The 14,307-nt window shown below is 36.5% G+C and overlaps 1 protein-coding gene and 1 non-coding gene across 2 annotated transcripts; one reads left to right on the plus strand and one right to left on the minus strand.

The window, feature by feature from the left end:
• The first annotated feature begins 6,712 nt into the window (after positions 1-6,712).
• On the plus strand, positions 6,713-6,813 carry LOC125208731. Its single transcript, XR_007174211.1, has one exon. It is a non-coding gene; the product is annotated as a U6 spliceosomal RNA (small nuclear RNA).
• A 960-nt stretch (positions 6,814-7,773) lies between these two features.
• LOC125203619 (IRK-interacting protein-like) lies at positions 7,774-10,301 on the minus strand. Its single transcript, XM_048102006.1, has 2 exons — positions 9,791-10,301; positions 7,774-9,302 (listed from the first exon to the last, which is right to left on the minus strand). The coding sequence occupies exons 1-2, from the start codon at positions 9,980-9,982 to the stop codon at positions 7,917-7,919; spliced, it is 1,578 nt and encodes a 525-aa protein (XP_047957963.1). The 5' UTR covers positions 9,983-10,301; the 3' UTR covers positions 7,774-7,916.
• Between the last annotated feature and the right edge of the window lie 4,006 nt (positions 10,302-14,307).

The raw sequence follows: 14,307 nt of genomic DNA on the forward strand, positions 1-14,307 counted from the left end.
CAGATTCAGAGTTAACCGGCGCAGGGCCCCATAAATCACAATGCACAATGTCTAAAATAGAAGACGATCGTTTTTCATCACGAACAAAAGGTAATCGATGACTTTTAGCTTTCTCACAAGCGTCGCAAATCATTGGTTTGGGTAACAAAGCACTAACAGATATGCTCCCAATATTATGTAAAAAAGAAATTACATCAAATGCAACATGACCAAGCCGAGAGTGCCACAGTTCAAAAGATGCTTTAGGCGTACGAGCTGCAACCAGAGCTGACTTTGTGTCATCTAACACGTACAAACCATCCCTACGACTGCCTTGAGCCAGAATGTGTTGATTTTCCCGATGCTGAATTTTGAAGCAATTATCAGTAAAAACCACATCAATAGGTAAATCAGTAGTTAATTTGCTCACTGAAAGCAAGTTTTTAGTGAGTCCGGGAACAACTAACACCTCAGACAGATGAATAAAATTATTCAAATAACAAGTGCCAATATGAGAGATAGGTAATAAGGCACCATTACCGACTACAACTGAATCTGAACCTGTGTATGATGTAGATGAGTGGAGTTGTGCCGGAGTAGGAGTCATGTGCGCTGATGCACCCGTGTCTAAGTACCAATCAGAGATAGGAGGATCAAAGGCAATACTCGATGCGGAGAAAGCCTCAGCAATGTTGGCCACAGGTGTGGCAGTAGCAATCTCACGATTGAATCGATCGGGACAAACGTTGGCATAATGGCCGGTTGTCCTGCATATTTGACAGTGAGCCTGGCACTTTTGGCTAAAACCACCACGACCACTCTTTTTCGGACCTGAACCGCGACCACGAGACATTTGGTTATTAGAATACCGAGAGTATGTGTGTGCGGTGAAAGCAGCTGGGGTCGATATGTTTGGTTCAAGTGTTTGTTGAAACATGTCCCAAGCTTCAGCATTGTTGAGAAGATCAGAAAATGATGGTAATGGGGACATAGCCATTTGAGTTGCTGAGAAGCTAGAGAAGTCAGAGCCAAGTCCTTTCATAAATAGATGGATTTTGTCTGTTTCATCAACGGATCGCCCAATTGCAGATAATTGATCGCAAACGAGTTTGAAATCTCGTCCAAATTCAGAGACCGAGCGACCTCCTTTCTTGATGGACTGAAGTTGTCCTTTTAGACGGAGTTCTCGAGCCTTAGATTGATGACTAAAGGTGTGCTCTAGTGCGAGCCAAACAGCGCGAGCGGTGGTGCAGCCGATCACCACGGACATTGCTTCCTCAGACAAGGAAGAGAATATGAGACTGACAAGTCTCTGATCATCAACACGCCAAGATTGGTATGCTGGATTTGGTGTTGAGTTTCCGTCAGCGACCACGTCAGTCGGTGGTGCTGGACGTGATCCATCAATAAGGCTAATAAGCCCTTGACCAATGAGAAGTGGGTAGATTTTGGCTTCTCCACAACAAGTAGTTTGTTGATGATAATTTAATAGTGAGCATATGGATCAAAGTACCATATGGCAATGTATCAGAAGAGGGGTTTGAAGAAGTAGCCATGGCTTAAGGCGTATGAACTGAGGGAGAGCAGCAGAGAAGGTAGAGCGAGAAGAGATTTGGATTTTAGTATCCTAGGCTGATACCATGTGAATGTAAATATTGTATTTTGCATTGAGAATATTCATCACACACTTCACAATATATACAAGGATTTCTAAACTAAACTAGGAAGGAGATAAATCAAGGATTGATACAATCCCTTGATAGAAGGCTATTAATAATACAATCAGAGACTTAAATCATTGCATTATTTTATGCTATCAGGTTCTATGACATAGAATCTATAACAAGCAGAATTTTCAGAATAGCCAAGAAACACACAATCTATACCTCTTTGACCTATGGTTTTCATTTTAGGGTCAGTTAGTCTTACCACTGCTCGACAACCCCAAACTCTGAGATAACTCAGTTTTGGTGGTTTCTTATGCCAAAGTTCATAAGGGGTTATCTTGTTCCTTTTATTAGGAACTCTATTCAACAAATAACAGGCTGTTAACATAGCCTCACCCCAAAATCCTTCACTTAAGCCAGAATAGCACAACATTGAATTAATAATTTCTTTCAACGTTCTATTCTTTCTTTCAGCTACACCATTTTGTTGTGGTGTATATGGAGCAGTCGTCTGATGTATTATACCAGTAGATTCAAAATATGCTGGATCATAATACTCACCTCCCCTATCAGTGCGAAGAACTTTAATCTTCACACCATGATGAAGCTCTACACTTTCTTTAAAGATTTTAAATTTATCAAGAGCTTCATCTTTTGAATGGCATAAATAGACACAGCAAAATCTAGTAGCATCATCAATAAAAGTAACTACATACTTTTTATTACCAAGTGATGGAGTCGAATGAAAATCACACAAATCACTGTGTATAAGTTCTAATACCTTAGTAACTTTATTGACATTCTTATTGAAAGGTTGTCTAGTTATTTTAGTTAACATGCAAGTTTTACACTTTTCATTGTTCAACTCAAATGCTGGTATTAAACTCATTTTCGACATCTCTTTCAATCTTTTGTAATGTACATGTCCAAGTCTAGCATGCCACAATTCTGATTTACTAGCATGATTACTAAAACTAGTAGAAGTCATGCAAACAAAATTATTAACAAAAGAAACATCTAGATTCAACTTAAACATACCACATAGATAACCGAAACCAATAAAATTACCATGCCTTGACAGAATGTATTTGTCACTTTCTAACACTTGTTTATAACCACAATTATTCAACATAATACCAGAAACTAAGTTCTTACGAATACCAGGTACATATACAACGTTATCTAACACTAAGGAATTTCCAGAAGTAAAAACTAGGCTAACATATCCTATTCCTTTGATTGGTTCAGTTGCAACATTGCACATCTTCAAAGAAGATCCATCTTCAATTGGTTTAAAATCCTTGAACTATTGACGATCCTTGCATACATGACATGTTGCACCCGAATCAATCCACAATGAAAGATCATCATCCTGCACATAAAATGCTTCAGAGATTATTGATGCATAATAATTCTCAACAGAATGATCATTAGGTACAGAAAACGAACCTGATTGCTTTTCAGGATCCTTGGATCCACTTGAACCAGCCTCGTTTTTCCCTTTTCCTCCACCCTTTCCAGACTTACAATCCTTCTTGAAGTGCCCGGATTTGCCACACTTCCAGCAAGTCAGTTTAGGCTTCTTATTCCCATCCTTACTGTTATTCCCTTGAAACTTCCGTTTTCCTTGAAACTTACGTTTCTCTTTACCAGCCTTTGAGGATTCACCCTCTTCCACCATGTTCACAGAAGAACCAACCATGTTTCTAGCATTACCAACAGAACCCTTTTCCATATCACGTATGGACTGTTCAATTTGGAAATCACTTCCAAGTTCGACCAAGTTCAACTCCTCCTTCTTGTGTTTCAGATTATTTTTAAAATCCTTCCAAGAAGGTGGCAGTTTATCAATAATACTAGAGACAGAAATGGATTCATCCATTTTCATATCATATTGGGAAAACTGTCTCAATATCCTCAACAATTCGTTGTATTGTTCCATGACAGGCCTCGTATCAACCATTTTATAGTTAATAAAGTTACCAACAAGAAATTTCTTGCTAGAGGCATCTTCTGCCATATATTTGGCTTCGAGGGAATCCCACAATTCCTTAGCAGACTCAACATTTTGATACACATCAAATAGAGAATCAGACATACCGTTTAAGATGTGACCACGACATATGTAGTCATCGTTCTCCCACTTCATCCGCCTCCTCGTCTGTTCCAGAGTTTCATTTTCAACAGCCTCGGGCATGGGAGTACTCAGAACGTACACGACCTTGAGATTCGTCAGCATGAAATGCATCTTCTTTTGCCAGCGTCTGAAATCCTGGCCAGCAAATTTATCCAACTTCGCGAAACCTTTCGTTCCTTCCTTCACCGTTTCCTTGTTCGACATTTTCAGATTAATTTGATATTTTTAGGGATATTTAGAATATTGAACAAAAAACGAATAATCTGAAAGTCGTGATAAATCACTTTCAGATCAAATCAATTTCGGTAGTTCTACCAAAATATTTGATCGGATACAATTCAGAGAAATCAGAACTTCTATATGTTGATATTCGAGAAGTGTCTAGAACCAAAAAAATCGATCAGATTTTGAAGAAGATGAACCAGTGCATCTGTAGATGAACCAGTGCATCTGTTGGAGGGAAAAAACTGAAAATAACTAATTTTCAAAAGGTTTCTGAAATTGCAAATTAGTCCTTTGACTTTTAGAAATTACATTTTCGGATGAATTCCTTACACAGCTCGACCCCAGCCAGGGGCTCTGCCCCTTGGACCTCGCTACCCGGGGGCGCTGCCCCCGGACCCCCGTCCATCATAATGAATTCAAATAAGTGTGCACGTTGCACTTCCATACGTATATGTTGTATCATTATAATAATACTGATCAATCAAGTTAACCCAATTACACTAAAATATCCAACAATTATTGGATTGCTTATTTGGTGTAAAAAAGCTTAAATATCCGGTCTGTTCACTAAAATCCGACAATGCTTATGGTTTATAGTTTAGGGGTGGCGAAACGGGTTGCGAAACGGGTTATCTGCGGGTACCCGCATCCGATTTTAGCCAAATTTGTTGTTCCAATACCCACCCCGTGATATACCGGGATTATCCGATACCCATGTCGGGTATCCCGTATCCGACCCGAAATCCTAATAAAAAATTTGAAAATTATAATAATATTCAATTTTCTCTAATTTATTTTGTTAATATCGATGGTAAACGCTGAATATAAAAATATTCTATAGCTAGTTCCGATGAATTTTCAATTGTATGTTCGTTGGAATATAAAAATATTTTAAAAGAATTTTTAGATTATATTAAGTACTTCCACTGTTCTGCCTTGATAGATGCATTTCATTTTCTTCACTCATTTTAGAAGTATAATAATATAAATACTATTCTCTACATTTATCTCTCTTATTTATTTATTTTTAATTTTTCAAAATGAGTGCGTACATGGCTATTACTACTTTTTTTTCTCCACTTTAACTATTTGAAACACCTCTATTTGAAACACTTTAAATATGCAAGTCAGTGTAGGTGTGTGCAGAGTAGGTCTGCAGGTTGCTGGTACTTTGACCCAAATGCCCTTCAAGGCATTTGGGTATTTTGGTCCGAAAATTGGCTACAAAAACAAGATACGTGATTATGTTTAAGGTTAAAGACTTTCAGAGATATTTTTTTTTCTGAGGGACCTGCAGTGTCACAACCGGAAAGGTCAGGGACTTTTGATGTAGTTCACTCTAAATCTTAACATGAAGTTCACGTGTGTGTCATGCTTTCGTATCACAATTAGTGGTAATCTAATATATACTCCCTAGAACCATGGAATGATACAACTTTGTATATATATCCAATCCTTTAAATTTTAGAAATGAAGGATTTCAACAAATCTCATTAATCTTAACTAAAGGCAATAAACGATTTTACATCCTAAATATAAATTATTAAACAATAAAATGTAATATAAAATCACTATTTATTCAATCCTATATAACAATGAATACAACCCAATAATATAGATGGAGCGCGGGGTTAGAAGAAATGATAGATGAGCGGCTACTTCTTCTCCAAATCCCTCTTCCTCCAGCATCTTTCTTCCACTCTCTTCTTACTTAATACCTTCTCAGAGCTGCACATTATCTTCATTCTCCACCGACATATCCCCGTCGTGCATGCTGCGGAGGCGGCAAAGGCTCCCGTGGTGGCGCCGACGCCTTCCTCCTCAGTCCTCAGCCATGTGGGTCCCGGTGAGATGGAAAACTAAGAATGCTCTGCAGAGATTTCCGATGCGACAGAGCTCGAATGGAAGAGAGCAAAAAGCAACGTATATTGCTCATCTAAGCAAGCTCACCGATTACGGTAGCGATCACAATCACATTGGAAATTATAAAAGATTTCAAACCTGTTGCTATTCCATGAGAAAGACAAGTGTAGTAGGAAACTCTTCATTTATAGGGTTTGTTTGGTTTGTCATTAGTGTGCCATAATAGTGGGGTGGTAATTACAAGCTAATAAAGTGGGAAGCGGTTATTTAGGTAGTGGAGGAGTATTTATGTAGTGGAGATTTATTTTTATTTTATCAGTTAGATCCACTTAATCACACGTTTAGACTTTAAATTATACAATATATATTTATTTTTTTAAAAAAATTAAATTAAATGGAAATCTTGTAAATTTCTCCAAAACTCCCCTTTTATATATTGTATAGATTAACTAAATCTAAATCTGATAATGTTGTTTAGTTCATTTATTGACTTTGTGACAATTTTTCTCATGTTCTTTATTCTATTTAAAAGTAAGTGTATAACTAAAGTAATAACAAATATTGTTAGTTTTGTTTTGTTAGTAGATGATGATATATGGGTTGATGTTGTATTTTTAAAGCTACAAGTATATGAACTAACTAACAAATTTAACGAATACTATAATATCATCATATATTAAGGTTTGAATACTTAATATTTTTAAAGTTAAACTTCATAATCATCTTTTTTACATCTTTGATAAAAAATATTATAAAAACAAAATTAGATGTAATCAAGATTGAATGGTTCATTCATGATTTATTTGGAAACTTATGTTGATATTAAACTATTACTGTTCGAGTCCATTCGGAGACATCCAAAATATTAGAATGATATAGACAAAATTAACATGTCTCGTGCACAAGATGACATGCATAAATAGAGAAATATATTATTATTATTATTAGTGATTAATCACCTAATTATATTAAAAAAAAACACTAATTATAGAAAGTGAGCCTCTGATGGGTCCGGGCCTAGGCCTGGGCTGGGCTTCGGGTGGTCCTAGGCCTGGGTTTACAAAATGGCCCAATTGGAGCCCATCTCAACTAATGAGCCCAGCCCAGGCCCGCTTCGTTTCACTGGCCCGGCCCAATTGACAACTCTAGCCACCCAGTGCATAGGCAGAGGCACTTAATTGTGCGGGAATAATGACAACCACCTTCATTCGTAGAGAGAGAATGTGGTACAATATGTTGTGTCTTACTTCTATTAATATAGTATAAATAGTCATAACGAAAATTGTTGGGAGTTCCAAGGACCCCTATGTCTCCACTTAGGTCCGCCCTTGATTCCAGAGATATAAAAATAGATGAGGATAAAGTGGAAGAAGAAGTGGCAATTAAAAATGCCATGTAATCGATTTGGTTCCAATTTTGACCCGCCCGTGGAAAAAAACAACTTCATAAAGTTTATGAGTTTTTATACCACTGTTATAATTTATGGGAAATATCAAATTTTGTAAAAAGTTGATGATTTTAGGAATCAAAATCTCTATAAAAATATGCATGACCATTTCAATTATTTTCATTAAACCCGATTAACCCGTTTAAACTCGAAGGCTTAGGGTTAGGTTGCAAGTTTTTAACCCGAAAAAGTTTAAGCCTAATTAACCCACAACTCGAATAAGACTAGCCCGAAATCTGTCGAACTAGCCCGATTGACATCCAAATTGATAAAGTCACTTTATGTTACCCCATATTTTCATCTCACACAAGAAAAATGTTAAAGAAAATAGAAATGGGCGGCTGCGTTTAATTAACTGTGGTTTTCTATAAAAAGGTGAATAATTTGGGGGTCATTAGTCCAAACATAGTTTCCGAGTTAAGTTCTGGTAGAACCATTTCCATTTTACCTTAGTGTTTGAGAAAAACACACATACACAATGAATTCGGTGCTAACATTGCACCTTATATATCCAATCAATACAACAAAAGGGTTAAAAAAAATAGAATGGGAAATGAGTAGTAGCTAAGACACAGATTCATATAAAAATGACAAGAGATTAGGACACAGATTTATATCTGCAGAGAACCTTGCACCTAAGCACTTGATCAAGCACATAAAATCCAGGCATCACCATGATTTTGACTCTACTAGTGCTATTACTAATCCCAGTCCCACCTTGTGATGATCTCTGCCTATCTCCAAATATATCCTCCATATATGCTCCATCAAACCCCATATTCTCCTCCACTCTCAGAATCCTCAAAGGCTGCTCGAACGAAAGCGCCACCAAATGCAGCAACCATATGCATTTCGCAGCCACGAAGAACCCCTGCAACAGCTGCTCCGGCCACGGCCTCGTGCACCCCAGCGTCGCAACAATGCCACTCATCTTATGATCACAGAACCTGCTCAACTCCTCACTATAATACTTGGTCCCCTTCCTCAGCACCTCGTTCCAATCGAGGTCTCTCAACGCAACGAACGACTGAAACTGCGCCTGCCGGTGCTGCTGAGGGTCCAAGTGCTTCGTTGCCCCGTTCCTCCTGAAAACACAGTTCTCAAAGTCCTGGTAGAGACACTGGTTTATGATGGCCTCCAAATGGTACACCACTGCCTTGGAGTGTCTTGAGGCGAGCGACAGCTTGTACGGCTGGAGAAGCGCGTTCAAGCCGACGATCAGAGCCTCATCACTCTCCGCAACCTGCCACAACAGAGCCTTGCAGAACTGCCTCACTGATGACCTGGCTTCAGAAACCATCTGCAAGAATCCCTCCACCATTGCTTCCTCACTCACATTTTCATACATGGACAATCTCTTAGTTTGTCTAAGAGCTTTCCTCAGCTCCTCACAGTACCCCTCCAAATGCTCAAGCTTGCCCTTGAGCTCGCCCAGCGATGACCTCATCTCCGCGGCCTGACACAGCGCTGCATCCCGGCTCTCATTCGCCTCCGCCAGCTCCCTCCTCAGCCTCTCCACCCCAACTCCATCGCTCTTCTTCTTCAGCCTCAGCCACGAGGGCAGGGCGAGCCCTCTGGTCCGCGGCTGTGGGCCGAGGGAGGAGTGTGAGTCGGTCAAGGGGACAATGATGTTCGACTTCCCCCCTCTTCGGGATAGGCCTTGCTCGGGCTCGCTGCTTATAACTGCTGGCTTGCATTTGTTGCAAGAGGAGGAGATCGATGCGATGTCGCCCATGCTGTTTCTCCTTGACTTGGAGTGATGGTGTGGGGATGATCTAACTAGATATGTTGATGACAAGTGGTGGTGATCGGCAGGGCAGACATGCGTGTTTGCGAGGCCTTTTCTTGAAGATTCATTCGCGCTTGTGTAGTCGGATATGAAGGATTCCTCTGCGTTTCCAACTCCGTCGCACCAGCTCCCGGCGTAGCTTCGACTGTCCATCATGATTTGCTGGTAGCCTGGCAATGGATCATCATCATAACTCTGTCCACATTTTCACCACAGAGTCAATCCCAATGTTTTCTAAATCACTATTTGCATAACTTGCTTCATTTTAAACCATATATATAACTCAGTTTGGTAGCCATATTTCCCGAAATCTATTCTACCAAACAGAAAAATGAAATTATCTGTTCTAAACACCAGCTTAATCATCCAAAACTATTCCGGGTACTAATAATTTAACATAATTTTTAGCTAATCAAGACTAAAATTCTTTATAAATACTATAGGTTGAAATAACTTCATTGATTCACATCTAATTTAGGAGTAGGATTGGAGAAGTTGTAACGACGAAGATAAGTACTACTCCTACTTGTTTATTCAAACTAGAAGGAGAAGGATAATTTGGTAACATTAAAGTTGTCCAAGCTTAGAAGAACACAATAATATCAAATATACTAATCCACAAGATAAGATAAATAAAACATTAATGTGAAGGAAAAGAAAAAAGAGGGAAACACAATACATACAGGTGTGAAAACAGGGTAATCTTGAGCAGATAAATGCGAAGCATGGCGCGAAATGGGGGAAGCAGAGGGAATAGCGGCGGCGGCGGGGCTGTGCTGCTGCATTAGAGCAGCATGAAGAGCTCTGAGCTCCGCGGCTTTCGCCATCGCGGCTTTAATACCACTGCCGCTCTCTTCTCTATACACATCCGCCATTAATAACACTCTATCGTCTCATATTATTTGGATTTTATTCACAGGCAACAGGCCAAAACGGAATGAATGCAATCCAACGGCTGGATTTCGTTTGTACACACGATTATTGAGGTATGTCGACGATTTTATCTGTCTGCTCTGAAGCAATAGAGAGAAAAGAAATGAAAACTGAGTGCATGTGAACCCCAATATGCAACAACAGGCCTATTGCTTTTCACTATTTTATCACTGCCCCCCCATAGATTTCTTCTTACTGTGTTTCTTTATCCTTTTTCTCTTTTAAATCCAACAATAATATCTATTTTTATCTTTTTATGTGCACTGGCTAAATCTGTTGTAACATCAATATTTCATTCCTTCTTCAAGGAACTATTTAAAGATGTGGTGTGTTGGTGCACTCTATAATAATTTCTGATAATAATTTATCACCATTATCAAAATAGGTGATCTATTGACTCTCTATTATCGGTATAGTGTTATCTATGCAATGTGTATTATAGTCCTATAAAAAATTATTTAACCGGGATAAGTTTATTTCATTATTTATTAAAGCGGTTGTTGTGATTAGTCCTAGTTTATTAACTTATTCAGATCTATACTAACAATGTGATGGAGGCATAACATGACTAGTCTCTACTTTGATGATTAATTCAGGACATGATTAACATCACAAATGGAATGGACTCTTCTTTTCTTACTATAAAGTGATTATGATATCATATTGTCGATTGGGATTATCATAATTGTTTCCTAAAAATAAGCCATTTTACTTTCTACGATTAATCATGTTTCACACTATGGATTCACTTACTAATTTTTTTTCTGTCATTATGTAATGTCTTGCGATGATATTACAATGATGTATGAATTTGAACTTGGTGAATGCTAACAATCTATCGGAATTGCAAAAAAAAGAAGATAAAATAATTATATTTTGATAAGTAGACACATTTATGAATTAAACCTATGATCTAAGTATGTTGCATATAAATTTCAAGTTTGACTTATCTTTCCCTATGCTATGATATTGCACCGAGGCAGAAATGTACCCATTGCAAAGGGACTATAGTTTCTAATCGATTTGATATACTCCATAAAAAAAGGTCTGGTTTTGGAGGGTAACTTACTCCATATGCTAAAAAATTAAATTAATTACTCTATATGCAAAGTTAGGTAAAAAGAGGGGAGGGTGGAGGGGACAGAAAAGTCCAATTGATTTCGTAATTTCATTTTCCTTCCTGCGCTTCACAACATGGAATTTTTGTTCTCTTTAAATATGGACCCAACCATGGATTCCAATAAATTCTGTATTTATCTGTTGGAAGTATTCGATCCAATAAAATCCCAACTAGTTTTTTATAATTCTTCCGTCCCATATAATTGTTCATTTTGATTCCAATGCGAAATTTAAGAAATATATTAAGAAAAATGGATTTAAAAAGTCAGTGGAATAAGAGTTCCTCTATTATATCATTAGTTTCGTACTAATAAGAGGAATAAGTTAATAGAATATGAAACCTACTTATATTTATAGTAAAAAGTGAAAATAGATAATTAAATGGAGGATGAACGAACATAACATAAGTGAATTGGGGGACAGAGGGAGTAATATTTTATGCGACTATAGGCCTATAACTAAGAAATGAAGCAATCCCGATAATGTTGTAACGAAGAAATAATTCCTTTTAACCTTTATTTGATGCACTCAGACGCATGACTTTTTTCGTGGCATAATAGAGTATGATTTTGAGGTAACATAGACATATGTAAACTTTAAATTAGATGACAATACATAGTATTCATTTGCTAATAAATAGGAGTAAAATTTAGAGAGTGATATATATATTCGTTTTGAGGTAAACTTTAAGGAATGCGCATTATTTATTATCTTTAAGAATGAAATTATATTTATATAGTATTCCGGATAGGATCATAGAGCTTTTGAAGTCATCTATTCAAAAGTTCTTGTTTTATAAAATAAATAAATTATTAATTCAACCACTCCATCTCAAATAAAGCAAACAAAGTTTGTCAACCTCCACATGCAAAAAGTGGTATACCGCTAGCAATTATCTCCTCGAAAAGAATTTTTTATGTAATAATTTATATCATTATGCATTTATGCTAAACTCTCTTTCCCACTTAATATGATATGATTTTGTTTCCATTAATTATAACATATACTCCACTCGGTCCGTAAATAGGAGTCCCGTTTTTCAATTAAAGTCCGTCCGTGAATAGGAATACCGGTTCATTTTTAACATAAATAGTAATATGGTCTCACATTCCATTAACAAATTCCACTTATTGTATCATTTAAAACTAATATATACAAGTGAAACCCATATTTCACTAACTTTTTTTCACTCACTTTTTTTCAACATTTCATAAAACTCGTTCCGCCAAGAAATGAGACTCCTAATGGCGGTCGAATGGAGTATATATGTTTATTACTCCTACTTAGGTGTGGGTCGGTACGGTACAATACCGTGCCGAGAACTTCATACCACATACCTTACTGAAAACTGCAGTATGACAAAATATCATACCGATATCTTACCGAAACCGAATTTTCGGTATACCGCAATCCAGTATACTACGAATTCGGTATGGTTAATTTTTGATACCGTTACCTTACGGTTATTGCGGTATACCGAAGTACGGTACAGTATATCATTATGAAAAAAAAAATCTATTTTATATACAAAATATTTAAAAGTAGGATTTTCAGAGACTTTTTCTTTTTAATTCTATTTTATATATAAATATTAAATATTATACTACTAGTAGTATTTATATAATATTTCAACATATATCAATTTTTCGGTAGGCAGCAGGATTCGGTATACAATAGTGTACTATGGTATAGGAAAATTGATATTTTCGGTATGACAAGTGCGGTATTTCGATATTTTTCTTCACCCCTACTTCTACTTTCGTCCCTCCATTTTTGAAATGACTATACTAAATAGTACTCCCCTTTGTTACTTTTTATTAATGAAGTTCTGTTATTTTTAATAAATGAATTGTACATTTTATTAACTTATTTTGCTCGATTTTATTATAAAACTCGTAAGATATCTATTCATTTATTCATGAGCGTAGAGAACACTAGTAGTATATTAGTTGAAACTTGAAAGTGAGGTTTTGCTACGATGAACTATTTTATTCACTATTTACGGAGTAATGAAAAAAGAACGTTATTTGAAAGTGCAGAAAACTTTTTTAACTTGAAAAGGAACTGCATTGACATTCCACTCCACTTTTATGATAATCGCCTTTTCTTTCACTTTTTTTAAGATGATTTTGACTATATTTCAGCACTTTATAAGGCACTCTTTTTACCTGTCCCAATATTGTAATCCCTCCGTCCCCCATTAAGAGTCACACTTTTCCATTTCGGTTCGTCCCTAATTAAGAGTCACATTTCATTTTTACCATAAATAGTAAGTAGGTCCCACATTTCACTAGCTCAATTCACTCACATTTTATTATAAAACCAATATAAAAAATGGGTCTCACATTCCACTAACTTTTTCAACAAACTTCTTTACATTTCTTAAAACTCGTGCCCGGTTAAAGAGTGACTCCTAATAGGGGACGGAGAGAGTAATGATTTGGAAACAATAGTAGTAGTAATGTTTATTTCAACTGTAAAAGTCAATAGTGCTATGGTAGTGGTTGGGATTAGGGAACACGAGTTAAGCAAATTAAGGAGCAATTGATAGCTATTGTAGCTCGATATTGGATCCAATAATTCAGTTTTTCTCATTGCCTACTTTTTTTTATCGGCTTACGCCAATTAATTGTTCACGAAACCCTAGTTAGATCAACAAAGAATGTTTACCTAGTACCTTTTCATTAATAAATACTAGATATTATATGCAATATATGTCTCATTTGGCAGTATCGAAAATCATGATAATTAAGATGCTCTGTAATGAGAATAATTCTACCTTTGTTCGTTCTTGAATGTTTGCTTTCACCAACTCCTTTTACAATACACTTGTATGCATTCAGCCGTTGAAAAAATCTTTGTATTTTATTTTGTCCTAATTATCGGATCCAAAACAACTCTATGGACACATTTGGTTTGATTAAATTTAATTTTTTTTATCAATCAAAATTTATTATATGAAACCGAACAGTGCGTACATTAATAAAAATTATGCTATTTCTATAATTATTGGAAGAGAACTCTACGCAATTAGCTGGATTAGATATGAGCAATGACATTTTGTAAACATTTGAATTTAAAAAAAGGACGGTAATATCTAATGTAAATAATAGTAATACCTTTTGTTTGTTCTTGAATGTTAGCTGGA

Source organism: Salvia hispanica, chromosome 2 (genome assembly GCF_023119035.1).
Source record: "Salvia hispanica cultivar TCC Black 2014 chromosome 2, UniMelb_Shisp_WGS_1.0, whole genome shotgun sequence".
NCBI classification, from domain to species: Eukaryota; Viridiplantae; Streptophyta; class Magnoliopsida; order Lamiales; family Lamiaceae; genus Salvia; species Salvia hispanica.